The sequence below is a fragment of the Musca domestica genome, unplaced genomic scaffold (genome assembly GCF_030504385.1).
Source record: "Musca domestica strain aabys unplaced genomic scaffold, Musca_domestica.polishedcontigs.V.1.1 8, whole genome shotgun sequence".
Classification (NCBI taxonomy): Eukaryota; Metazoa; Arthropoda; class Insecta; order Diptera; family Muscidae; genus Musca; species Musca domestica.
The window spans coordinates 4,151,776-4,178,765 of record NW_026712409.1 but is presented as its reverse complement, the minus strand read 5'-3'; the positions used below and the strand labels follow the sequence as shown (position 1 = coordinate 4,178,765).

The window sequence follows — 26,990 nt, the reverse complement described above, 5'->3', positions numbered from 1 at the left end:
AAATAAAACCCTCAAAATTCTTCTTTAATTTTGGATTCAAGCATTTATTTTCATACCGATTTTATTTTATTTGTAATAGTTTGCAATTTCTTTTACTTTTTTTTTCATCTAAGGCTAAAAATCATTCAGGCTACTTAAACTAACTAAATTAAAATACATAAATACGCTTATCAAGAAGTTACAACATAACCCTCAAGGTCATTGGTCAGCCATAGCCATGCTGTTACTAAACTAAATCTCTAAACGACTAAGAATACTCTCTTGCTCTCTCTCTCTCTTTCGAATAACTTAAATAAACAGCTACCAACAAAAAATAACACAAATTTGGACACCATTCGCCTTTCACATTGCCTCCTCAATTGACCACTTCAACGGTTTCACAATTTTCCTCCGCATCATTGTTGCCATTGGCCGGATTGTGGAGCGGGGAACGAGTGGTGGCCTCATCGCAGCTATCATCACCCACACAGCTAATGTGACTGCTGTTGCTGTGGCTACTGCTGGCCGAACAGAGGCTTATGTTGCAATCATCCTTTTTGGGACTTAATCTCAGGGCGCCCGACGCGGAGGAGTGTAGGTGGCTTTGTGTGCCACTGAGACGCATACGTTTTTCAGGTTTTTTCAACAGCTCTTCAATGGAGTAGGGATTACGTTTGCGACTGTTGGTGTTGGTTGTGGCATTGTTGTTGCACGATGATGTGGAGGTGGAACTTAAGTTAATGGTGGCCGGCGATGATTTGCCACTGTCACAGTCGCTGAGCGCATCCCCGGCCGAGGGTGTTGTCAAATCAATTGAACTCTCAGATTTGGTATAGCCACCACCATGCATGGAGGCAGGGAAATAGGCAGCCGTTGGAGTTTGTCCCGGATGGCTGGCAGCATAGGGCAAGAATTGAGTGGCCGCCTGAACATGTTGGGTGTAGTAGAGCAAAGAGGGATTCCAAAACCAATGTTTTTGCAATGCCGCCGAATAGGAAAGATCTTGTGGTGTCAGCTGGGGCGTGGAGGTGGAGGGTGTGGCTCCCAGACCCACCATGGGATGTTTTGGTGATGGTTTAATGGGATGTTCGGATGCTGCGGCATGAGCTGGTGTATTGGAAGCCGTCGGCATGTTGATATCAGCATAGCGATATGAGCTGGCCAAGGCCATGGTCTGTTGGGCATGGGCCGAGCGATTGTGTGGAAATCCTGCTGCAGCTTCGCTAACCGCCGGAGGCAAGGGATTGGATGAATTGCTGTACAATTGATTGGGTAGGGAGTAGGGTGCAGTACTGCCGGTAGTGGCTGTGTGATTACCCGAGGCTGCAGCAGCTGCGGCGGCCGCAGCAGCATTTTGTTGATTTGATGTCATTTCATCGGTCCACAAGCCACTGTTGCGTAAAATCCGATTGATGGAACTTATCGAGGGCACCGAACTGGGATCACAGATACGTTGTTGTTGCAATTGTTCCCGTATCTCCCAGGCGAAGAGGCCGCTGTTTTCCTCCTTCAGGCGTATGATTTTCTTTACCACAGTGGGTGTTGCCACTTGCTGGAATGGAAAAGAGAGAGAGAGAGAGGGGGAAATTAGTACCAAAGAAAATAGTTAAATACGACATAAACGAATGTAAGAGGAGAGGAAATAAGAATTTTAAACTTTCGTGCCAGAATTTTGCGAGCGGCAAACAATTAAAAAGCGTGAAATTTCAATTGTGATTTTATGTCAGACATTTATGACTTTTTAAAACGCCAGATTGAAATCAGTGACACGCAATATGTTGCTTGCTTATTTTTTCCAGGTTAAAAGGGGCGTTCGAAAACACAATGCATGTTTGTGAAAAAATGCATTATGTATTCAAACTCCCCTTTTAATTCAAAAAAAAAAAAAAAAAAAAAAAAAAAGACAAGCTATTTGAAATCAAGGAAAGGCCACACCACTTCCTGAGGAACTTTTCAATTTTTTTCTCTAGGGCTTGCATTAGATTTAGAACGATTAGATATTGAAAATGGGCTACATCGGTCCATTTTTTTTTTAAGTCACACTACCTCCAGATTTTTGGTATTTTGAGGATATCAGTTAAAATTTTCAAGTGCATCAGCTTTTTTTTGAAATTTTTGAATTTCCACTGCTCAATGGTAATTTTTAAGCCGAATTTCACTTCATAGAAAGTAGGAAACCACGATACGACTCGGAAGTTCTAATTTTGGTACCGCTATTTGAAAAATATTTTTTTTAATAATGATTTTTATACCCTCTACTTTTGGAGGAGACCCAATAAATGATTGACCTCAAAGTATATATATATTCTGGACCATAGTAAAATTTGAAGTCGATTTAGCGATGTCCGTTTGCCAGTCGTCAGTTGTAATCCGCTATCTTTTGCACAAAGTGAGTTAGAAGGCTAAAATGTTGCACACATGTGTATTTTGCCAGTAGGCAGCGTAAGTTCGCAAATGGGTCATGTTGGTCCATGTTTTCGTATAAACTCCATATAAAGGGTTACTCTCAATATTCAGTATTTTAATTATTCTAGAGGCATTATAGACCGGAATTGTTTCAAATTTCGTATTAAAAGTTCGTATTAGGTACTACAGCCTGTGACAAAAAATCATATGAATGAGTTGAGGTAGAAGGCTAAAATTTTGCAGATATGTGTAAGTTTTTAAATGGGTCATATCGGTCCATGTTTTCGTATAGCCCCCGTATAACGATAGCTCTCAATATTCGATATTTTACTGATTCCGGAGACATTGTTTCAAATTTCGTATTGAAAGTTCGTAATAGGTACTACAGCCTGTGTCCAAAAAAAATACTTATGCAGGTCCACGCCCTCGTGTAGGCCCTTTATATTCTGTATTTGTATGGTATTAGAGACATTACTTACTGGAATTGTTTCAAATTTCGTATTTAAAGGTCGTAACGTATACTACAGTCTATGACAAAAATTTGCGTATGCCGTTCCACGTCTTCGTATAGCCACCATATAACGATACCTCCCGATCTTCGTTATTTTGATGATTTTAGAGATATTTTCCATCGGAATTGTTTAAAATTGTCGTATTAAAAGTTCGTAATGGTTGCTTCAACCTATGACAGACAATTGTCTATGCCGGTCCAGGTCTTTGTATAGCCCACACATAACGGTATCTCCCAATATTCGGGATTTTGAAGATATTGGCGACATTATTAATCGGAATTGTTTCAAATTTCGTATTTGAAGTTCGGAATTTTCTGATTTTTTGCGACATTATCAATCGGAATTGTTTCAAATTTCATATTTGAAGTTCGAAATGGGTGCAACAGCCTATCTCAAAAAATATACAGCCTTTCTCAAAGATATACGTCTTCGTATTTTTTGCACAGGTTTTTTTTTTTAATTATAAAGTTTCTTTCAAATCGTGGAGGGTGTTTTTATATGTTCGAACCGAGCTCACGTGCTTTTTTGTCCGTTTTTTTTTGTGATATATTGTCTCCTTGCTAGGCGGGTAAAATATTAGTTTCCCGACATATCTTCAAAAAAATTTGAAATTTCCTCCACTTCATTAAAAATACATTTGTTTATACCCTGCCCCCATTCTGTGGGGGAGATTATTACAAATTGGTTTTGGCCGATCATTATATCTCCACAGGCAGAATCAATCTAGCCCGTCTGTCCATTATAACTTGTAATCCATTCATGGCCCCAATTATGGACCGATCTACAGGAAATTTAGCATGGGGTCGATATGCAACCAGATATGCTCCGAAATCACCAAATTCCAAAATTAGCTTCTTTCGCGAATTTTTTAATGGTTAATTCGCCAAAAAAAAGTTATTGGGGTTATACACTGAATTTTACCTTTTTTACCTTTTACATCTACGATTTTTTAAACATCCTGCTGCGTTTTTCTCTGCTCTCTCTGAAGCAGTGAAGCAAAGTGGAAATATTCAGGTTGTGTTCTCTCTCTTAATGTATTTCATTTAGGGTATGTTTCTCTATGATGATTCAAAATTGAACAGAATTGGTGTCTCCTTTCAAGTCAATTTTCACAAAAACTTTAGATCTTCCTCTACTTTTTAGGTTCGAAAATACGACAACTATATCATATATTTATGGTTGCCCAAAATTTTCCACATTTCGGATCTGCTATTAACACATCAACCTTGCTCTCCATCCACCATTCACTCAGCCAAGTGTCGGAATAATTTTACAAATTCAAACGCCCATTTGATGTAAGGAACAAAGATATAACTGCTCTTTCCTTTGTATCCTTTGAAAGTAGTCCTTTTTTACAATTCATTGTGGGTATAATGAAGTGAAACAAAAACACACGGACACTTGGACAAAAAGAAGAACACCACCACCACCGCCGGAATGGATAACTCGAATGACGTGTGACTTGGCAGTTCATTAAAAATTCATAAAAAAATCGGAAATATTTGTGGACGGACACAAGAAATGAAATTTTTGTCGGAGGAAGAAAGAGAAAGAGCGAAGGAGGGGGAAACACAAAAGTGGTAGTTCCGTGTATACCTTGAGATCTCTATCACACAGAAATTGTAACAAAACACGCCAACACTATTCTAATGATTAGAGCCGCCAGTTTGGCCATGGGTGGACATACTCATTCATATGGGCATTATTTAAAAAAGGGCTAACACACATAACAGCTAACAACACACACTTACCACAAAAAGAGAGGTGTTAAATGCACGTTTTGTTCTCAAACAAAAAAAAAACGAATGAATGAAACAACAACAATTCGAAAATCTCGATAAGGTGCCAAACAATGTTGTTGTCGTTGTTTGAACAAAAGTGGGTGTTTATGTGACGATTGATTTTCTATTGCCCCTCTCTAGATACGAGAGAGAGAGCGGAGAACGTGTGCTGTTGTTTGTGTAGTGGTATTTTGAGCGCTTCCCATGTATTTGTCTTGTGTACAAATTGTGTGAATCCAAAACCTTTAATTTTTTATTAATTATCAACAAATGATTGATTAACCATTAAATGACAACACCAATTTAGTTAAACAAAAGTATTTTTGTTAAGGGTTAATTAGTGGGGTGTTGTTGTAAAGGTGTGTGGGTGAATGGTGGTTTGAAGTATAATTAGGAAGCTAGATTAATAGAAATCAAGAAATAAAGGAACTGAATATGATACATACATATATTCACAGAGACATTTTGGGCGAATATTTGTCTCAAAAAACTAATAATTGACCCTGAGGTCTTCATAAAAAGAATTTAATAGTTAATGTAAATTGACGCAAGAGTAGAATCTGCTCGATTTTGAATGAAATTAGCTCCCATTCAGATACGGGAAAAATATGCTCACTCCTATTAGAGCGACATAAACTAAATTTTTACTCAATTTTTTCTACTCCCAGGAGTGCTCCCGCTCGAATTCGAGTGAGTCTCACTCTTTGTAGAAATTTGAGCGTGTTTTTCGGGGGTCTGGTACACAGAAATGCATTTTATAGCCATTTCATGGAGCCGAAAAATTTTTTTCCACAAAAATTTTTTAGAAAAGTAGCTATTTCGGCAATGTCCGTCTGTCTGTTGTTATATCGATCCACGTTTCGACATAAGCTCCATAAAGTTCGTGCGGTTGTTTTTGGATGTTTAAAGACTCTACCAGATTCTCCACCCGAAATGACTATGAATTGATATTTCGAAATCCAAAATGACAACTGAATTGCCACCGAGTATATGGGCTGATATCAACATTGACATCTTTACAGATTCCAGATTAATTTTCTTTCAAAGAAAACTGGGAACTAGGCCATATAAGGGTCTGTTACCAACCTATGAACGCCGTTATTTTGCAGAAAGAAAAATTAATTGAAGCTAAATGGTAACGATAAGAAAATTTATAGCCTAAAAAAATAGTAACATTTTGGAAATTATGTTTTCCGCATCTTCTTTCGTATCGAAATACGGAAACAGGACCCAAAAATTCCATTGTCCATTATTTATCACAGAAACGGGTACATATTTTCAATGGATGTGCTACCCCTCGACCTTTTTAGCACTTTCGGTTATTTTTTTTTTTTTCAAAATATTTTCATTGGAAATATTGAAAACTCCGGCAAAGGTATTTATTTCGAAAAATCAAACCATGCCATGCCAAATTCCGAGGCGTAAATACGTAAACAAATTTCAAAATCATTTGTTGTTATCTAACTGCTACCATGTTAACAGCAACAGTATCGCCGCCGTGATAATGTCTCTAAATCAGCACAACCAGTTGCTAATGAAACTCCGCCAGTAGCTGCCACAACCATAAAGTTGGCATTTTGTGGAGATTATTTTCATGACCATAAATTAAAGGTTTCTGATTGATGTTCTGTGGAGAGGGCCAGAAAAATGTTCTAGGGAGCTAAACGGTTACAGTTAATGCCAATGACTGGCTGACTGGCGGGCCAACAAACTCAACCAGGGTCCTGAGAAATTCCTTGACATGGAACACATGGCGAACGTTCAACCTCAATCTCCCGTTAATAACTGATATCTTTGATTGGTAATGTTAGATTTCCTGGTTTATAGACAACAACAAAATAATACAACAACAACAACAACACAAATTGAATATTTTTTGTTGTTTTTTGTTATCTTTGTTTAATAAAACAGATATTTAGGGCATAGCGAAGAGTTTGAGATTGATTTGTAATGGTTGCTGATTGCCATGTTTAACACCCCCGGACACAGATAAGATTTGTGGGTGAAAGGGTGTACATAAGGGAGCGGAGGTTTCTATTAATGTTATGGGTAGTGATTTATTTTGTTATTCAGCAAATTATTTACATATCAGGTCAGGTCCTTCTTCTACCCCGAACATAAAAATTAAATAACATGTGGATTTCTTTTATTGACTTTGTTGTAAATATTGACTTAGCCACAAAGTGTCAAGTGTTAATGTTGTTGCTTGTTTTGTTTTTTTTATGACATTTTTAGGCGTAATGATAACCAGGTACTCAAAATATTCCATCTTCTATTTTTTATTTATTTAATTTTTTTAGTTGCAATTCAACTTACCTTGGTTTTGCTGCCACCAATAGAACCTGGCCGTATGGAGCCCGTTTCATAGAAACGTGTAAGAATTTTGGAAACACAGCCTGCAGATGAGAATGTATTTTTTTAATTAACGTTAGTCTTTAATTTTAACTCCAGTAGTTTTAAGATTACTGGGGCTGGATTCTTGTTCTATGAAAATATCAAAGGAAAAATATTTTCTTTCTAAGATTTTTCATTTGACATTTCTTTCCTTTAAAAAGTTTTCATTTCACATTTTTATAGAACAAGAATTGAGGCCCTGGTTTGGGTTTCAACTTACCATGCGACACCAATAGTTGCCTGGATATATCACAGGGTCTGACACCACACAGCGCCAATTCCACAATACGCCGTCGAACACAATCTGGTAGGGGCCGACCATTTACAAATACCCCTCCCAACTGATTGACACCAGCTTGACCTAAAATTAAAAATATATAAACATATGAATAAAATGGAAAAAATATAACATCGGAATGTCAAGAAGCGTATCTTTGGGAAAAACTTAAAATTTTCATTAAATGTGTTCATTTTTTTTATGAATAAATTTTTTGGAGGATCTCTAAACAAGAAGAGAACCGAAATTAGAAAATATCAGTAGGTTTGTTGAAAGATATACTTCCTCAGTAAATAAAAACTTATCTGAATGGAACCCAAATCTACAATTTTTAAGGAAGGTATGTCAAAGTTCGGAAAAAATCATGGCTCTGCTCACTTTATATGTAATTTGAGATTTTTCAAAATTTTGCTATATTTACAGGGTGAGATAAAAAACCTGCAAAAAAGTCAAAAGCCCCAATTTTTACATTTTTTTAAATTTTATTGAATGAAAGCTAAAAATGTCGGAAATAGCACCAAATTGTAGAATTTGTTCGAATTGGCCACCTTTGCCACGAATTATGGCCTTCAAAAGGCGGTTTTATCGTCATACGCTGCCCGAATGTCGCTCTGATCGACACCTTGATATTTTTAGTGCCAACCTTGCTTTCCAAAATTTTTCAGAGATTTGGGTGCCCATCGTGCGCTGGAAATGAAGCGAGGAACCTCATTTTGTAACCATTCTTGGGAGGCGCGCGCTGAGTGCGATGGTGCTGAGTCCTGTTGGAATGTCCAAGGTCCTCTTTGGCAAGTAAACACGATGGTTTTGTTTGTTCGCAAACTTCTGGAAAACGAATGTTTTCTCATCGCAGAAAAACCAAATTCGGCAGTTCACCACTTTCGGCCCTGCGAAGCAACTCTTTATCTCTTTTGAGTCTATTTTCTTTGTGTTGCGGTGTAAGTTCTTGCACTTTTTGCAATTTCAATGGCTTTTCCCGAGCTCATTTTTCATTTGAAAAAACTGCAACCAACTTAAGACTGCGGTCATTTCTAAGCCACTCGTCCAACAGCTGTTAAAATTAGTCCAGTGACAGCTTATTATATTGTTTACAAGCGTACAAAAGCATTTTGGTGAGGATTTTCCCGAAAAAAACTTATTCGTGATGGAATTCAAGCGTGATAGTGTGTTTTCTTCACATTTGGCTGGAAAATCACAAGTGGCTATCGTTAGAGCACTCCTGCATTTAAATGTGAATAAATATTTTGTCTCGTATCATCGCTCGTTACCGTGATACTGGATGCTGGTAGCGTAGCCCGACTTCAAGGAAGCGGATGGAAGAAAACAGCAACATCAGCAAAAATGGTTCGAAAAGTAAAGAAGCGACCTGATCGAAACCCGCGTCGCAGTGGCCGAAAAAAGGCTCGTGAGCTGAACATATTGCAATATTGCATTCGGCAAATATTGAAAAATGAAAATGTTTTGTTTTCATTCAATAAAATTTTAAAAGAAAATGTAAAAATTATGGCGTTTGACTTTGTTCCATTTTTTTTTATTTCACCCTGTATAGTGAAATTTTGTGTAGAATATTGTTTCTATTGAGATATTCTGTCTAAAATTAAATTTTATTTAAATACATACACCAACCCGAAAAATGTCCAAGAAAAAAAATTGATGAAAAAATGGGATGGTTTTTTTTTTGCAACATTGATGCAAGCATTTTTTTGCCTTATAATAGAAATAGCGATTTCTCTTCTTTGTTGACTTATAGTGAAATTTGATGGAAAATATTTTTGTCTTTGACGTCATATTTCTAAATTAATGCTTTGTAGGAGAATTTTGCACAAACTCACATAACCCTAAAACCCTTTAACCCTAAAATGTGTATTTTTTTAATTTTTGGGGTGTAACAATTTTTTTGACCGAAATAATCCTCCTCTTGTTATAAGTAATATTTCCAACGATATTTACAAGAATTTTAAGGACTATTAATGGGAAAATTTCAAGAAATGAAAGTAAAGGGGGAACGTTCTCCATCTATTTATGACATTTTACAATGTGACATTGTTTAAATAAATACACTTTTTTCTTTTTCAAATTGTTGTCATTTTCTCTTCAGGATTTGATCTATATATCGGTCTTAATACCCTCATAAAATCTCTTTCAAAATTAAAGTACAGATAGAATTGGAAGTCCAATCATTTTGAAATTAAGCACCGCAAAGTAACCAGATTTTTGGACGAAAGTTGTGATTGTCAGTTGAGACTTAGTTATAGCTTCCATATTTAATTCACCTCTATTTTCTATAAGTAATGCACCGTAGTACCATTTTAACATATAAAAGTTCGTCAAAACTTACTACCCCAGAAGAAATCATAAATGACACATTTATCGTTTAAGAACTCCAAATCTTTATTTTTGGTATAAATCAAAAAAAAAAAAAAATATGCATTTTATATTCTCGAAGTCATTTCTTAGCATGTTTTGAATTTTAGGCTACAGAGTTCTCAAAAATCGTTTTAAAGAGTACACCAGAGCTCAATTTTGCTTGTTTTTTTCTCGCGAGTGAGAATGCTCAAAGAGAATGAGTTTTTCAAGAATTTACTCTCTAATTTTTTCTAACATGTGGATACTAGTACTCATGTTTGAAAATTAAGAATGTGAGTTAAAATTTCCAAATAGAGTACGAGGTTTACTCTAAGAGTGATATCGAGGGTAAAACTAAATTTAATTTTTTTTTAATTTTTTTCGTGCGCAGCGGTAGCAAATTGTTTTTGATGTTGCTCTGGATTGAGGGACTTTGTGTGCCAAAACAAAAAAACAGCCTGAACTATTTTATACTTTTTAGTACCGATTGGAGACAATGCTCTTCAAGGTGTTTGTTATACCCTCAAACATAGTATGGAGTGTATATTAAGATTGTCATTCCGTTTGTAACACCTCGAAATACACATTTTAGACCCCACAAAGTATATATTTTCTTGATCAGCATAAAATTCTGTGTCGATTTAGCGATGTCCGTCCGCCTGTCCGTCTATCCGTCTGTGGAAATCACTCTTGCTTCCGAACGAATTGAAGTAGATTGATAAAATTTTGTCTGCAGGACTTTTGGTATTGAAAATGGACAATGTAGGTCCACGTTTTGGTATATAGCCCCCATATAACGGTACCTCCCGATATTCGGTATTTTGATTTTATCGACATTATAACCGATTTTTTTTTAAGTTTCGCATTTGAATATTGTAATGGCTCATGACGAATGTTACCTATGCAGATTCATGTCGTCGTATAGACCCTAATATAACAGCTACATTCGCAATTTTTAAGATTTTAACAGAATTTTATTGTTTTTGAGAATTGCCAAATTCGTTCCAAATGGTGGAGGGTATTCAAAGTTCGGCCCGGCCGAACTTACTTGGTTTATATACTCTAGCTGTTCTAGTTTTTTTTAGAGTATAAAATTCTCAAAAATCATTCAAAAATTATGGTTTTAACATACAACCTCTTTCAAACAAGGACATATTTTCTCATATTTCACCTCAACGATAGACACACAGAAAACCTTCAAAAGAAGGAAACAAGGTGCTTGGCAAAAACAAAAATCCATTTGGGATACCTGAGAGTATTTAATCGTAAATAATAATAACCGTGAAACGAAATTGCCTTTGTTTATGCCGTTACTGTTGTTGTTGTTCTTATTTTTTGCGGGCTGATATTCGTGAGCGGTTTTGGTGGAGTCACACACAGACATATTGGCCATTATGAAACTGGTCTTGGTTTTGCGTTTATGATGATAACATGGCTAAAAGAGTTAATATTTCCCCTCTTCCTTTTGCTGGCGCGGGGAGACCAAATGCTTGGTGTTGCGTGAATATGGTAAGGGGTCATAAAAGTGGTGGCCTGTTTTTCTTGGTCCAAACAATTAAAGAATTACATGGTCTTTTAAGTACTGAGATAATTATAAGTTGTAATGCCTCTTGCGAACATTAAATGTGGGGAGAAAAGATGCTGGCAACTCCTACACACCACACCACACCACATCGCACTAAGTAGCATTTTTGTGTAACGGTGTTAAATTATTTAATGGCTCCGGGGAGCCAAGATTGAAATAAATCTCTGTCTCAAAATTAAGCCACTTCTCCGTTTCCATTTCCACTGCAACTGAAGACTGTTCACTTCGGTTTAGTTTTATTTGTTGTAATAAAAATTAAATTGAAATGGTTACAATGGCGTCATTATTGCCCCTAAAAAATACCCTTTCTCCCCCTCTCCCTCTCCCTCCTTCCTCTTTAAATACTTATTTTGTTGGGACTTACCTGTATGCGGCATTCTGCTGTCGCTGTATTCTTTGGAGCCTCTAAGCGTGAGCGTTACGTTTTAATGAGACGTCAACGGTCGTCTAATCACAGCTATGGTATCTCCAAAGTCCAGAGAGAGTATTTTGGAAGCTATAAAAACACAAACACACACACGCACGCACACCCAAAGCAAATCGGTTTGCTTGAATTTTTATGAGCGTTGACTTCGTCGTCTGCCGTTATACGCTATTCCGTTGTTGTGCCAGCTATTCCAAGGATAGAATGTCCAAGGGGGCGATGATGATGACGACGCCGCCGACTACGGCCACGACAAAAATGACGGGTGAATGGTATTGGATGACTGAATGACTGGATGGATGGATGGATAGATGCTTCTTAAAACTGGATTGAGTTGACGATTTGAGCCGGCGTGTTAGCGTAAGGTATTTATTTACGTTGGAGTTGTTTTTATGCCTTTTTATTCCACGAACTTGCGGTGTTTATGACTGAAATTAAATCATGAAAAAAAAAAACAAAAAAAAAAATTAATTCAGTTTAGAAATAAATGTTTAGAGAATGCTTATGTTTCTTTTTGTTGTTGGTTTCTAACAAGAATATAAAAATTAAACGTTTTTTCTCCTAGATTTTAAAATTGAAATCAATTTTTATTATAAAATCGATAATGACTTTAAATGCATTTTTTTTGAAAAAAAAAACCCTTATGGAATGTCCCATATTTATTTGTAAGGATTATACAAACTGATATGGGACAGTCCATATGGAAATTTTCAAGAATTCCATTCCATGGGACATACCATATGGAAATTTTAAACCATTCGGAATTAAAAATAATTTGAATGGAAATAAACCCGCCACCATACGATGAAAGCAGAGGGCCCGAACTCGCTCCGAAATGGATATGGTTTTTGAATTTTTTTGTACGTTTTGCAGGAAAAATAATTGTTTTGTCCAGTTGGTCGTCGAAATGGTTTCGAAATAAATTTTTGTGTACAACGAGTTGTGTGCAATAGTCAGGATTGCACTTGGAGAAGAATTTAGGGGACCCAACAAGCAAAAAAAAAGGACATTTCCAATGTACCAAGAATGTCAGCAAAGTAACCATTGCGAAGAGGACCCAGCCCAATCTCTAAACCCCTCCTACTGCATACGTTCTGGCTACCTACCAAGAAATGTATTTCGGACCACTTAGAGGGTCCCTCTAGCAAGAAAAAACTTTCCATATAACTATTAAAAATCAGAAAATTTTGGAGAGAACCCGGTACCAGCTTCCCCCCCCCTCAGGGTACGTCACTGGCCAAGAGTTAATATTCACTTTGGCATAAAATATCTATGAAATCTGTTGGAATCAAGATGGAGTCCATATTTAACAGAACTTTGTCTATAATGGCAATGCTGCTTCAAATTTCGATATACCCCTCAAATAGAGGTAACACTTACTTTCTGTTTTTCATGAAGGAATCACCCTGCATTTTCCAACATGCTCAGCTTTAAATTGAGATTTCGTGTTCTTAGGAAGTAGATTCTGTCCTCACTATTTATAATAGGCCCCATATGAACCTAGAAAATAATCTCATTACATAATAATGCATTAATTAATACATTTTGGCTTATCTCCTTACAAAACTGCCTACTAACCCCTTATTTTAACCTGGGCATGTCATAAGAAGTAGTATCAAAACATAAACAAGAGCCGATAAGTACCTACAAAAATCAGTCGTTTTTTTTTGTTTGCAATCCTAGTTTTAAAAGTGTGGAGATTTGAAAGAGCTTCCTTAGGTTATTGGGTCAGATGGATTTACTCTGTGCTTCCGTTACTCTTTAGCTGGTGTTGTAGAAGTAAGTTTTTTTTTGCCTTGTATAATTTATGGGAACAACTCATTTTTTTTTGCCCACTAATAATGCAGATGGTAAGTAGTCCTCATTATTTTTGGAACACTGGTAATGCAGAGAGTATGTGAGTCATTACAAGTAATGCTAAAAGTAGCACATGCCAAAATTTTGCGGGGAGGAGCGTTTCATATTTTAAGCATTGCGAAGGTTTAAATATACAGGGTGAGATAAAAAAACTGCAACAAATTCAAACGTCATAATTCTTACATTTTTTTTAAATTTAATTGAATGTAAGCAAAAAATGTCGGATATAGCATCAAATTTTAGAACAAGTTTAGATTTGTTCGAATTGGTCACCTTTGGCTTGAATTACGGCCTTCAAACGGCCAATGAAACCGTCACACACTGCCCGAATGCTGATCTGCGGTATTTTGGCCGCAGCTCTTTAGCTCTTTTGAGTCTATTTTCTTTCTGTTGCGGTGTAAGTTCTTGCACTTTTTGGAATTTCAGTGGCTGTACCTCGAGCTCATTTTTCAATATTTGCCGAATGGTATGTTCAGCTCACGAGCCATTTTTTCGGCCACTGCGACGCGGGTTTCGATCAAGTCGCTTCTTTACCATAACCACGAATAACTTTTTTTCTGGAAAATTCTAACCCAAAATGCTCTTGTAAGCTTGTAACTAATATAATGAGCTGTCACTGGAATAATTTTAACAGATACCGGACGAGTGGCTTAGAAATGACAGCAGTCTGAAGCTGCTTGCAGTTTTTTCATCTCATATTTTCTAATCAAATTAGCTAAATTTGGATCTCAAACTTTCAAATCAAAACAACTCTTCATCCCTCAATTTTATATAGACCCTATATAAAAGTATACCCTTATTTCCGATCATTTTAGAAGTTCGCCAGAATATTCAATAAAATGGCCTAAAATCGAATTGGAGCCAGCCATGCCAAAACATTTCCGTATAGATCCTAATTTTCAGCATTTCGAAAATTGGAACCAAAATTTGCTCTATTTTTTTTATTATTACTCCAAGAGAATAGAATCACCCTCCAAAAGTTGTTCAAAATATGTGAACTTTTTGATGTTAACCCCTTATGGCTGTACCTACCGGTTTTATTTGTTTTCATGTTCTAACCACATTTTCCAGCCGAAATGTCGGCAATTTCATATTTTGATAACCATACCCTTTATCACTTCCTACCCACATATTTATATTTATTACAAATCGAAGTTTTGAAATACTTTTTAATGAACACACTGCTCAATTGTTGATATTCTGAAATACCTAGTGACAATTTCTAACGGAATCCACCCCCAAATACCAAGAATGTAACAATATTTTCAGATTGAAGATATTTTGAGTCCGCTAGAGACATTTTTCAACCGAATTAATTTAGGTTTTTATTATTTCTCAAATATCTGCTCACCTTTACTTCCTTCACGTCGGAATTTCTTTAGTTTAATTTTTCTCCACCAAAATCTGGATATATTGGGTGACCCATATACCATCCATCCAGGCACGTAATAAGAAATCAAACTTTTTCTAGTTTTTCAGACGACTTTACTCTCCCACAAACTCTCTCTCTCTCTCACACATTTTTACACACTTAAGTCCTATGCCCTCAACCCCCCAAAAAGTGCGATCCTCAATCTTAAACCATACTTCTATTTAATTTATAACCTGAACCGACTTAAATGAATTCTTTTCTGCATTGCATGTCGTTGATTGTTGTAATAAAAAGGCAAATTATGCAAATTCGACAGCCAGCACTTGACCACAATTCCAAATTTTCGTATTGGAACCAAAACCACAAAGCTCATGTAAGTCAAACTTTTTGGCGACCAAATATCTAATGCCTTTTTTTGTTGTTCCTCCTTGAAAAGGACATTGAAACGAAAAAAAAACGACGACAACTCTTCGAGATATGCAAATTCGATCACATTCTCTTTCATGAAAGCCCAGCGAATTACTTCCGTTTCCGTTCCCTTTTTTGAATGGTTTTATTGTGCAACGCCTGTCAACATGCATGAAAATCCTATAAATTTTATTTTTTTTATTTCATTTCAAATCAGTCATATACGCCCCCGCACCCCAAGGACCAGCTGTTTTACCTCGAAGCGAAAAAAAAACTACTCCAAAAAAAAAAAATAGGAACCACTAAAGGTCAGCGTAGAAAAACTCCGTTAAGATTTCGTTTTTCAGGTTATAAAATGTTAATGGAAAAAACGCAAAGCAACGCATTCTCCATCTCCACCTTCCTACCCCCTCTGTTTCCTTAAGTTTGTTGGCCTCCCTCAACACTCCATAGCAAGTGGTCTTATTAATAGCCCTTGGCCAGTTAGCGTCATAGCCAATGTGGCTATTTAACAGCAACAACAATGACCGGCAATTAAGTTGTACAAACCCTCATTTATGTTTTCACACAAAGTAGCTGCTGTTTCGTTTTTTATTTTTATTTGAAGTAGGATAGCAGGGACCTTCGCACAAAGGAAATGTGTGTTTGTGCATGTGTTTTCGAGTTGAATTCCCGTTATCCTGTTGTCCTCTTGTTTGTGGTTAAGCATGTTAATTAAGTCCCATTATAGTTATGATAATGGCTAATTAAAAGGATTTGAAAGACCTGGATGGTTTTCTTAGGGAAGAGAGCGAGAGAGCGAGAGAGAATAGAGAAGAGAGAATCATGCCCAAATATATATTTAAAAAAGCACCCCACTACCAATGGAGCTTTGTTGGGTCTCAGTGTCCTATTTTGCATTTTAAGCGATATAGATATAAAAAATCGGTTTTGTAAGACGCTCCTACTTGTGAAATTAGAGTAGGAGCCTAATCGCTCGAGAGTTTGCTCTAAGAGTGGAAAATAATATTTTGTTTGCCGATTAGTGTTTTGATAATGCTGTGGGAATTGTGGTGGGAACGGGATGATCGAGTACAAAATACGTATAATAACAATCGAAAAAGCAAAGAGTTCGGCCGGGCTGAATTTTGAATATCCTCCAACATTTGGAAAAAAAATTTGGAAATTTTCCAAAAAAAAAAAAAAATAAATAAATAATAGAATTCGTTATAAATTCTGTTAAAATTTTAAAAATAACGTATATAGAGGGTGAGATAAAAAAAACTACAACAAAGTCAAATTTTTACATTTTTTTAATTTTATCGAATGAAAACAAAAAAAAATCGGATATAGCATCAAATTTTAGAATAAGTTTAGATTTGTTCGAATTGGTCACCTTTGGCACGAACTATAGCCTTCAAACGGCCAATAAAACCGTCACACGCGGCCCGAATGTAGCTCTGCGATATTTTGGCCCATTCTCGGCGAAGCGCTTGCTTGAGGTGATCGACACTTTGGTATTTTTTAGTGCCAACCTTGCTTTCCAAAATACTCCAGACACAAAAGTCCAACGCATTGGTATCCGGAGATTTTGCGCAGGAAATGAAGCGAGGAACCTCATTTTGTAACCATTCTTGGGTGGCGCGTGCTGAGTGCCATGTTGCTTAGTCCTGTTGGAATGTCCAAGGTATGCGCCCAAAATGTTTGCGTGCCCAAGGCATTAATAAACCCTCCAGAATATTTTCGCGATAATTTTCGGCAATTTTCTGATGCCACGGTCGATTAATACGAGCGGAGAGCGACCATCGGCTGTTGTGGCGGCCCACGCCATCACCATGGCCAGCGCTTGAGTTCTAGTGGCCAACCGAAGGTGCACATTTTCAGCTGACCTTTTTGGCAAGTAAACACGATAATTTTGTTTGTTTACAAATTGCTGGACTACAAATGTTTTCTCATTGGATTTCGGCAGTTCACCACTTTCGGCCAAGCCAAGCAACTCTTTAGCTCTTTTGAGTCTATTTTCTTTGAGTTGCGGTGTAAGTTCTTTCACTTTTTGGAATTACAATGGTTTTATCCTAAACTTATTTTTCAATATTTGCCGAATGGAATATTGCGATATATTCAGCTCACGAGCCAAGAGCCATTTTTCGGCCACTGCGGCGCGGGTTTCGATCAAGTCGCTTCTTTACGATTCGATCCATTTCTGCTGATGTGTTTGTTTTCTTCCGTCCACTTCCTTGACGTCGGGCTACACTAGTATCCCTGTAACGAGCGACCGGGTTACCAGGTACAAAAGATTTATTCACATTTAAATGCTGGAGTGTTCTAAGGATAGCCACTTGTAGTTTTCCAGCCAAATGTAAAGAAATCACGCTATCACGCATGAATTCCGTTACGAATAACTTATTTTCTGGAAAATTCTCACTCAATTCTCAATTCAGCTCACCCTGTATTCATTATTGAAACTTTAATTCTTTATCGAATTTTATTTTCAATTTTCGAACATCAACTTGATCATCTTCGAATTTCCCACGATATTCGATAGAAGAAATGCAAATTGCCAGCAGTAAAAGAGGAAGAAAAAATTCAAAATTATTGCTTTCCTATCCGAAAATATAACCACGATTCCCATAAACAATATAATTTTATGATATATGTAAATTTCGGTTTAAACTCTGGTCTGGCTAGCTACTTTGGAATACAAATCATATGCAAACGCATGCACACGCGCCGAAAAAAAAAAAAATTGGACCTTTGATTTTCTTGGCCCAACTAAAAAGTGACCAAAATTATTTTCGAAAAATTTAATTTTTTTATTTAAAGATTATAGCCAGCTTTATCTTGCTGCGAGCTGCTGCTGGCAAAAGAGATTAAACAAACATTTTCAAATCAGTTCCACTTTTATTGTTAATTAAGTCGTTCCACAATAATCGTCAATGGCCGATGCGGCCTAGATCAACAAAACAACAAAGAAATCCCCTCCAGAGAAAAAAAAAAACACAAAAAGAAAGATACTCTTCGCGGTTAACATCTGTGACAATCGCCCAGCCGTTTTAAAAATCCAGCTGGATTTGTTGTGAATATTCAAATTAGTTGATCAATCCAATAAATAATTATATGAAAATTGATTTTTATTATCCACAGTGAATGTCTGGCGGATAGCCACCCTTCGATATTCCACTTGTATCTCTAAATGTTATGGGATTTGTTTTTTTTTTTTTTGTTTTTTGGAAATAATTAATTGATAAATGTTTGGGAATCAATGCCGTCGGCTTTTTCCAAAGCCAAAGGCCCATAAAACAGAAGCTGGCTGAGAACTTTTTCCGTAAACTCAAACAGCGGGTCTAAACTCAATTCAATGCATTTGTTTTACAATATTATGATGTTTCCACGGCAATATCTTACGCTTATTCTTATGGATGTTCGGATTCATGGTTTGTCTTTTTTCCCCGTCAATATTTTACTAATTGATATATCTTTGGTAGGTCATTTACATATTCTATGGCTTAGCTGTTGTTGTAGCCATCGTCACGTTAATCTCCATGTATCGTTATGTGTAACACAGGAAATTGAGATCGATCGTTGGATGGATATTGGAATGGTTCGAAAAAAATTGGTTAACCAAGATTAAGAAGCGGCAAAACTGAAGGGCCCAAAATTGAACCAGTAAAAACATAGCTTAGTTCGGCCAGGACGAGCTTTTAACACACTCCACCATGTTGAAGGAACTTACAAAATTAAAAAAAATCCGTAGAAAAAATCCTCTCAAATTATACCTCTTATATTTGACGAATACGCATTCCTTCATAAGTAATTTTTTGTCAAGGACTTTGAAACAATTCTGGTGAATAATACCGCTAAAATCATCAAAATACCGAATATCGGGAGGTATCGTTATATGGGGGCTATAAGAAGACCAGGATCTGAATACGCGATTTTTTGTTAAAGTTTGTTGTAGCCATTACGAACTTTGAATATAAAGTTTGAAAAAATGTCGCTAAAATCATTAAAATGCGGAATATTAGGATATACCGTTATAGGGAGGCTATAGGAAGACGTTGACCTGCACAAACAATTTTTTCTAACATCGTAGTACCCATTACGAACTATACGCGAATTTTTGTCATAGGCTGTAGTACCTATTGCGAACTTCAACAACGATATATATAGGGAGGTGCCATTATATAGGGACTACGTGAAAAAGATATGATAGCGTGATTACAACAGACAGACGGACATCGTTAACTCGGCTTAGAATTTTATGCTGATCAAGAATATTTCGAGGTGTTACAAAGGGAATTTCAGGATGTAAGATACCTAAAATATTGAATTTAATCAATGTATTCAATTACAGGATGAGATAAAAAAATTGCAACCAACTTCGAACTGCTGTCATTTCTAAGCCACTCGTCCGATAGCTGTTAAAGTTATTCCAGTGACAGCTCATTATATTGTTCGCAAGCGTACAAAAGCATTTTGGTGAGAATTTTCCAGAAAAAAGTTATTCGTCATGGAATCCAAGCGTGATAGTGTGATTTCTTTATGTTTGGCTGGAAAACCACAAGTGGCTATCGTTAGAGCATTCCAGCATTTAAAAGTGAATAAATCTTTTGTGTCTCGTAACATCGCTCGTACCGCACCGTGATACTGGTAGCGTAGCCCGACGTCAAGGAAGTGGACGGAAGAAAACAGCAACATCAGCAGAAATGGTTCGAAAAGTAAAGAACGGACTTGATCGAAACCCGCGTCGCAGTGGCCGAAAAATGACTCGCGAGCTGAACATATTGCCATATTCCATTCGGCAAATATTTAAAAATAAGCTCGGGGTAAAGACTTCGAAATTTCAAAAAGTGCAAGAACTTACACCGCAACGGAAAGAAAATAGACTCAAAAGAGCTAAAGAGTTGCTTCGCTTGGCCGAAAGTGGTGAACTACCGAATTTGGTTTTCTCTTTTTCCGATAAGAAAACATTCGTTGTCCTGCAGTTTGTAAACAAACAAAATGATCGTGTTTACTTGCCAAAAAGTTCGGCTGAAAATGTGCAGCTTCGGTTAGCCACTCAACTCAAGCGCCGATGGTCGCTCTCCACTCGTATTAATCGACCGTGGCATCAGAATAAATGGCGAATATTATCGGAGGGTGTATTAAAGCCTTGGGCATGCAAACATTTTGGCCGCAGACCTTGGACATTCCAACAGGTTTCAGCACCATCGCACTCAGCACGTGCCACCCAAGAATGGTTACAAAATGAGGTTCCTCGCTTCATTTCCAAAATCTCCGGATATCAATCCGTTGGACTATTGTGTCTGGAGTATTTTGGAAAGAAAGGTTGGCACTAAAAAATACCAAAGTGTCGATCACCTCAAGCAGGCTGTTCGCCGGGAATGGGCCAAAGTACCGCAAAACAACATTCGGGCAGCGTGTGACGGTTTGATTGATCTTTGAAGGCCATAATTCGTGCCAAGGGGGACCAATTCGAACAAATCTAAACTTATTCTAAAATTTGATGCTATTTCCGATAATTTTTGCTTTCATTCAATGAAATTAAAAAAAATTAAAAATTATGGCTTTTGACTTTGTTGCAGTTTTTTTATCTCACCATGTATATTAAAATCTATTATTTTATAATTTTAAGTATTTATAACTTTTTTTATAAAGAAAATTTTCACATATAACATATAATATAAACACTAATGAGGGTTTGGGACGAGATGCGCAGATATTGAATTCCCGTCGTAAGCCTTTGGAAATTATTTTAATTATTTAATTTTTATTTATTTATTTATTTTTTTGTTTTTTTTGTCATTTTTTAATATTCATTTTCCATCATCCAACCTAATATACCGTAGTTGCTCTCCTAAACCAGGGGGTCACACACTCACTCCCCCTTTGCTCTATTAATCCATTAACGAATTTTTAATTTTTTCCCCTCCTCCTCCTCCTCCCTCTTCTAAATGACAAATTTCGTTGTAAATGGTGTTCCACATAATTAGATCGCACGATCTTTTGAAGTCCAGCCGATGCTTTACAAGTTTTTTTTTAAACCCTGTGTTAAAATACATTTCCATAGATTTGTCAATGAACCTGTAAATGTTGATGGCGATACAGAGAAGACCCCTTCAATTAGATTAGTTAAAATTAAGTGATTAATGGAATTAAAATTATTTCCCTAATTCAGGCATTAACAAATTGTAATTTTCGAGATTATTTGGATTTCGAACATAATTTGTTAATCTCCATGGGAATAATCGAATGTAATTTTCAAAGGGTGGATTTGGAATATTTGTAAAAAGAAAAGCCTGATATAAAAATTTTGTTTAAGATAGAGTATTAAGATAAAATGTAAACGGTAGCAACATGAAGGAGATATCAGGTGGATAGATAATTAAATTATAATTTCAAAAGAAAAACTATTTTGACAGATTACAAAACAATATTTTTTGGCTCTATCAAAAAATACTTGAAAATATAGAATTTGAAGTCTAGAAGTTTGAGAATAAATTAAAAGGTTGAATTTTTGGCTGTGTCATGTGTCCCGTATCTAGGACAAAATTGAAAATTTATAAATTATTTAAATTAGTATTAAATTATTATTTTTACTTATTTGAAGAATTCCATTATAACAAACTTTAAATGATAACATTTTGCTTTAAAGGTGAGAATAAATAAAACGCTTTTTATGACTGGCTAAAGCCATCGGCTGTCTTCTTGGGAAAAAAGGAAAAAAAAACAAAGGAGCTAAGGGCCCAATTCGAACTAAGTCAAAATAAAAATTTGATCCCCAAGAAAGAAGCCAGCCTTTCGCCAGTGAAAAAAAGCGTTTTATGTATGTTCACCTTAAGTCTCTAATACTAATTTTTCCTTTTAAGAAATCTTCCACACTTGTGTAGAGGACCCATATAGTTTTCGTTTTTTTACAACCCTTGATAGGCAAGTTTATCAGTTTACCATGAATGTTCTATTTCTTGGTAATAAGGTAAGAAAAAACAACCAGTCCATCAAAAATAACTAAAAGTCGTTATTTAAAACTTATATACACTAGTTTGGCGAGGTAAAATTTTTATACCCTCCACCAAACTGGACTTATAGCCAAAGTGACTGTATTAAAAATTCCTAAAAAATTTGGAAGTTCTGTCATATTTCGTTATTTTGAAAGAACGCGAAAAATCCATCCTATTTTGGAATTTAGTAACCTCCCGCGGCCTGTGATTCCTAAAAATTATTTTAGAAACAAATTTCAAAATTAAAATTTCCTTATTCCATTATAAGAACGTGGCAAAAATACTCCTTAGCAATGGGTTAGGCTTTTTTCCAGGGCATGTCACACAAAATAAGTACTTGTTTTTTGGTGACAGATAATCGAATATATAAGATGTTTATAAAAAAATCATATGAATATTTTAGAAGAATTACGAGTATTTAATTAATATTAATTATTTTTTTTTTAGTTATATATTCACCACCTGTTTTTAACGATAAAAGCATAATACACACTCACACAATCTCAAGATATGGTTAAACTCTTCGAGAGGCTAATAAATTTTTTATTTATATAGGCTGTAGTTCTAGGATATTTTTTGTAATTTTCAAATCTCAATGTATTTAATTTTTCGTATTTTTTATACCATCCACCATACATAGTATGGAGGGTATATTAAGTTCGTCATTCCGTTTATAACTCATCGAAATAATTAATTTAGCCATAACAAAGTATATATATATTCTTGATATATTCTTGATCAGCGTAAAATTCTAAGACGATTTAGCCCTGTCCGTCCGTCCGTCTGTTTTAATCATAGGAAACTAAAATTTTGTACAGATTAATCTTTTGTGTGCAGCAGGTCAAGTTCGAAGATGGGCTATATCGGTCGACGATATGGAATGGCCCCCATATAACGAAATCCAGATATTTGGTATTTTGATGATTTTAGGTACATTTTTAATGGAATTTTCTCAAATTCTACACAAGAAGCTCACTGTGAGTACTTCATCCTCTGAAAAAGAATTTTCTATATATGTCCACGATATCGTATAGCCACCATACCCATTCCGATATTCGGCATTTTTATGATTTAAGCCAAACTTTTCATTGAAAATCCACACAAAAGGTTTTCTCTGAGTAGTTTATCCTCTGGGAGAGAATTGCCTATATAGGTCTACGCTTTAGTATAGCACCAATATAACTCTACCTCGAGATATACGGTATTTCCAGAATTTTCGCGACATTATTCACCGCAAGTGTGTCAAATTGCGTATTTGCGAAGTTCGTAATGGGTACTACAGCCCATGACGGAAAATTGTCTATGCAGATCCATGTCTTAGTATAGCCTCTATATAACGGTACCTCGCTTTATTTGGTTTTGTGATGATATTAGCAACATTATTCACCGGAATAGCTTCGAATTTTCGTATTTGAAGTTCGTAATGGGTACTACAGCCTTTGACAGAAAATTACTTATCCCGCATCACGTCTTCGCATAGCTTCCATATAAAGTTTTTTTTATTTGAGCGGCATTTTTCAACGGATTTTTAATATTAATATTATTATTATTTTTATTATTATTATTATTATTATTATTATTATTATTATTACTTTATTTATTTTTTTATTGTTATTATTATTATTATTTTTTTATTTTATTTATTTTATTTTTTTTGGAAACTTTGCAAGTCTCGTGGAGGGTAAAAAAAGTTCGGCCTTGTTGAACTTAGCTGTTTTTTTTTTTTTATTTTTTTATAATTTTGTGTATAAAACTGTCTTTATAAACTTAGTTCACACTTTCTATGCACATGTTTCATACATTTCATGAATTTGTTTCTTAACACTTTTTTTATTAAAAATTAAATTAAGTAATTTTCTTTTCACGAACTTTCTTTTTTCCACATCCGGTCATCCGGTGTCACCGAAGTTTAACGCTTTACTAAACTCCCAACTGATTATGCTGAAAGACACCTGTACGGAGGCACCAGCGATAAGCGTTCGAATGCAAATTACAGATTAGTGCAAATTAGATTGGCCGCCACAAAGACGGGGCTTGTTATGAATGAAATGAAATATTAAATAAATAAAAAAAACATAACATAACAAAAAAAGATTGTTTGTTAGCTAATTTTGCAAAATTGATTGAACGACCCAACGATCGAAGAAGGGTCGTTCATTCATAAAGTTCAAAGTGGATGGGTGGTTATGCTAATCGCTTTGCAGCAGCAGGTAGCCAGTCAGTCAGACGATCGGTTGGTTGGTAATTAATTTACATAGTCCGCTCATACATTATGGATCGGCTGATAACTGAATTAAATTTGTTGTTAATAAATGAAACGGGTCCACGGCTGATTATGCCAAGATGTTGCAGATGTTGGGTCAAAGCGTTCGATGATTATGACTCTGTAGCAGATTTTGAATTCATTCATTAAAACTTAAGTCCGGATAATATTCATTCATAAAATTAAAGCTTCGAATATATTTTTGTAATTAATTGGTGCCTCGTCTCAATTAGCATAATTAAATGCGTTTGCTGAGCGATTGAAGTTGTGATGGTTGTCCCCTTTGAGGGTCAGAGTTCATGGGCACTACTTACCTAATATGTGTTTGCAAACAGTAGACGAAGATATCCTTTGGTTTTCGATTATTTGCACTTTTTTTAATTTTTACAACAGTTGGGGATAAATAAATAATTTTTGTTATTTATTTATTTGTTTAAATATTTTTCCAAATTGTTTTATATTTCACTTTTTTGGTTTTTATCTTATCTGAAGCTTAAATAATATTTCTTCCTTGATGCTATTCTCCAAGAGGAGTGCAGCCTAATGGATCCACAACTTGCACGATAATGAGATACGGTTTGGCAACGACCGACTAACTAAGTGCCAGCTACTGTGTTTTGGGTTGTTCTTTTCCTTTTTTTTATTTTTTTTTTTGGTTTGAAAAATTGCAGTTTTTCTGCGTTTCACGGATTCAGTTTTTTTCTTTTACGTAACGGGGAACGACGACGGAACACGGTACGCTTTGGTCGCGCAATCAGCAACTACTGTAACACCGACCGTTGCAAGCAAGAGTCGCGAGTGAGCTAAATACGGACAGTGTGTGTGGCGAAACAAAAAAAAAAAAGAAAACAGCCGTAACGCCACCGAACCTAACAGAAGCAGAATAACAACAACAACAGTAGCAAACACACACACACACTAACGAACACGGGGAGTAGGTCGACCAAGTAGTCCAGCCAGTCAGTGAAGAATATTTTATCCAATAGCACCACCAAATCAACAACAACAACGACCATCATCAACAAGAATAACAACAACAACAAGAGCTACCACGTTCTACTCTTATTCACGCATATTCATGCCCACACACCAAACTAACATCCCAACCATTCACTCACTCTCTATCTCTTAGTTAGCTATGTGTGTGTGTTTGTGTTTGTTTGCATTGAGTGTCACTTTTTTGGGGGTAAACGTTTGCTGATGGATCGATTCTCTTGCTGAAGGTGGAACAATAGCGCAACAAACAGGCTACGGCTTTTCTTGTGTGCGATGCTCTTCAGTCCCGTCCGTCTGTCCTACCGTCCCTACATCCATCCCTCCACACTCTATTGTTTTGTGGTGTTGCCTGCTTCGACTACTGCTGGCGTAGAAAACGAAGAAGAAGCGTTACCGTGTGCGTTCCACTGAATGGGGCGGAAGCGGAAAACCAGTTCCATCACTACCACCATCCATTCACCACTTAAAAAGCGTTTTACGTTCACGCTCCTGCTGCCAAAACCAGTTTCCTACCAACCACATTTTGAGTTGCCGTGGCCAGCCGACGCACAAGTACTCGCCATCTATAAATGCCAGCATGTCTTCTGATTGGTGGTTGTTGGCATTTGTTGTCTCTCTCGCACTGATGTGTACGTGGTAAGAAAATGAAATGGTAAAAGTGAACCACGAAGATACAGTGGTTCACAGGCAGACAAGTATAGAAGTCAATTATTCTATTAAAGACTGAGACAATACATGGGATTTGAAAACATTTTTCCACATTTTATTGAAAAAATTTCGTATTTAATTTGGAGGTTAACTCATAGAGAATATTATGGAGGGTGTGTTAAATTTGTCATTTCGTTTGTAACACCTCGAAATATTCGTCGATAACCCCAAAAATTATATAAATTCCTGACCAGAAAAAAAATGATAAGGTAGACGGACAGACAGACGGTAACGATGTCTGTCTGTTAAAATCAGGATGGAGTCCACATTTTTTAAGCTAGAGCTTTGAAATTTGCCACAAAGGCTTGTATTATATGCAGACTGATTGGTGTTTAAAATGGGCTATATTAGTCCACGTTTAGGTTTAGCTTCTATATAACGGTGCCTTCAGAGTTTGAGATTTTGAATGTTCCTCCAACAATTTTCAACAAAATTATATAAATTTTGACAATTGGCGTTCTCGGTTGGTCTGTTCCCTCCTTGCAAAATATGTTCGATTTAGGTCCTCAAATTGATAAAGCCCTCATATAGAGTACCTCCCTATGTTCAGTACTTTTAAAGTTTCTGTCACAATTTCCAACCAAATCAGCTGAAACTTGACTTTTGGGATTCTTTAAAGGTCTGTTCTCTCCTTGCGAAAGATAATCAATTTAGGTCCAATAATAGGTACGGCACCCAAATAAACGTACCTCCAGAATTTAA

General features: G+C 36.1%; 1 protein-coding gene across 1 annotated transcript; it reads right to left on the bottom strand.

Moving 5' to 3' along the window:
* Positions 1–43: 43 nt before the first annotated feature.
* On the bottom strand, positions 44–25,357 carry LOC101893504 (paired box pox-neuro protein). The gene is made up of 5 exons (XM_020039630.2): positions 24,899–25,357; positions 11,645–12,132; positions 7,293–7,433; positions 6,995–7,074; positions 44–1,531 (listed from the first exon to the last, which is right to left on the bottom strand). Exons 2-5 carry the CDS (start codon positions 11,655–11,657, stop codon positions 356–358), a joined length of 1,410 nt encoding a protein of 469 aa, XP_019895189.1. The 5' UTR covers positions 11,658–12,132; positions 24,899–25,357; the 3' UTR covers positions 44–355.
* Between the last annotated feature and the right edge of the window lie 1,633 nt (positions 25,358–26,990).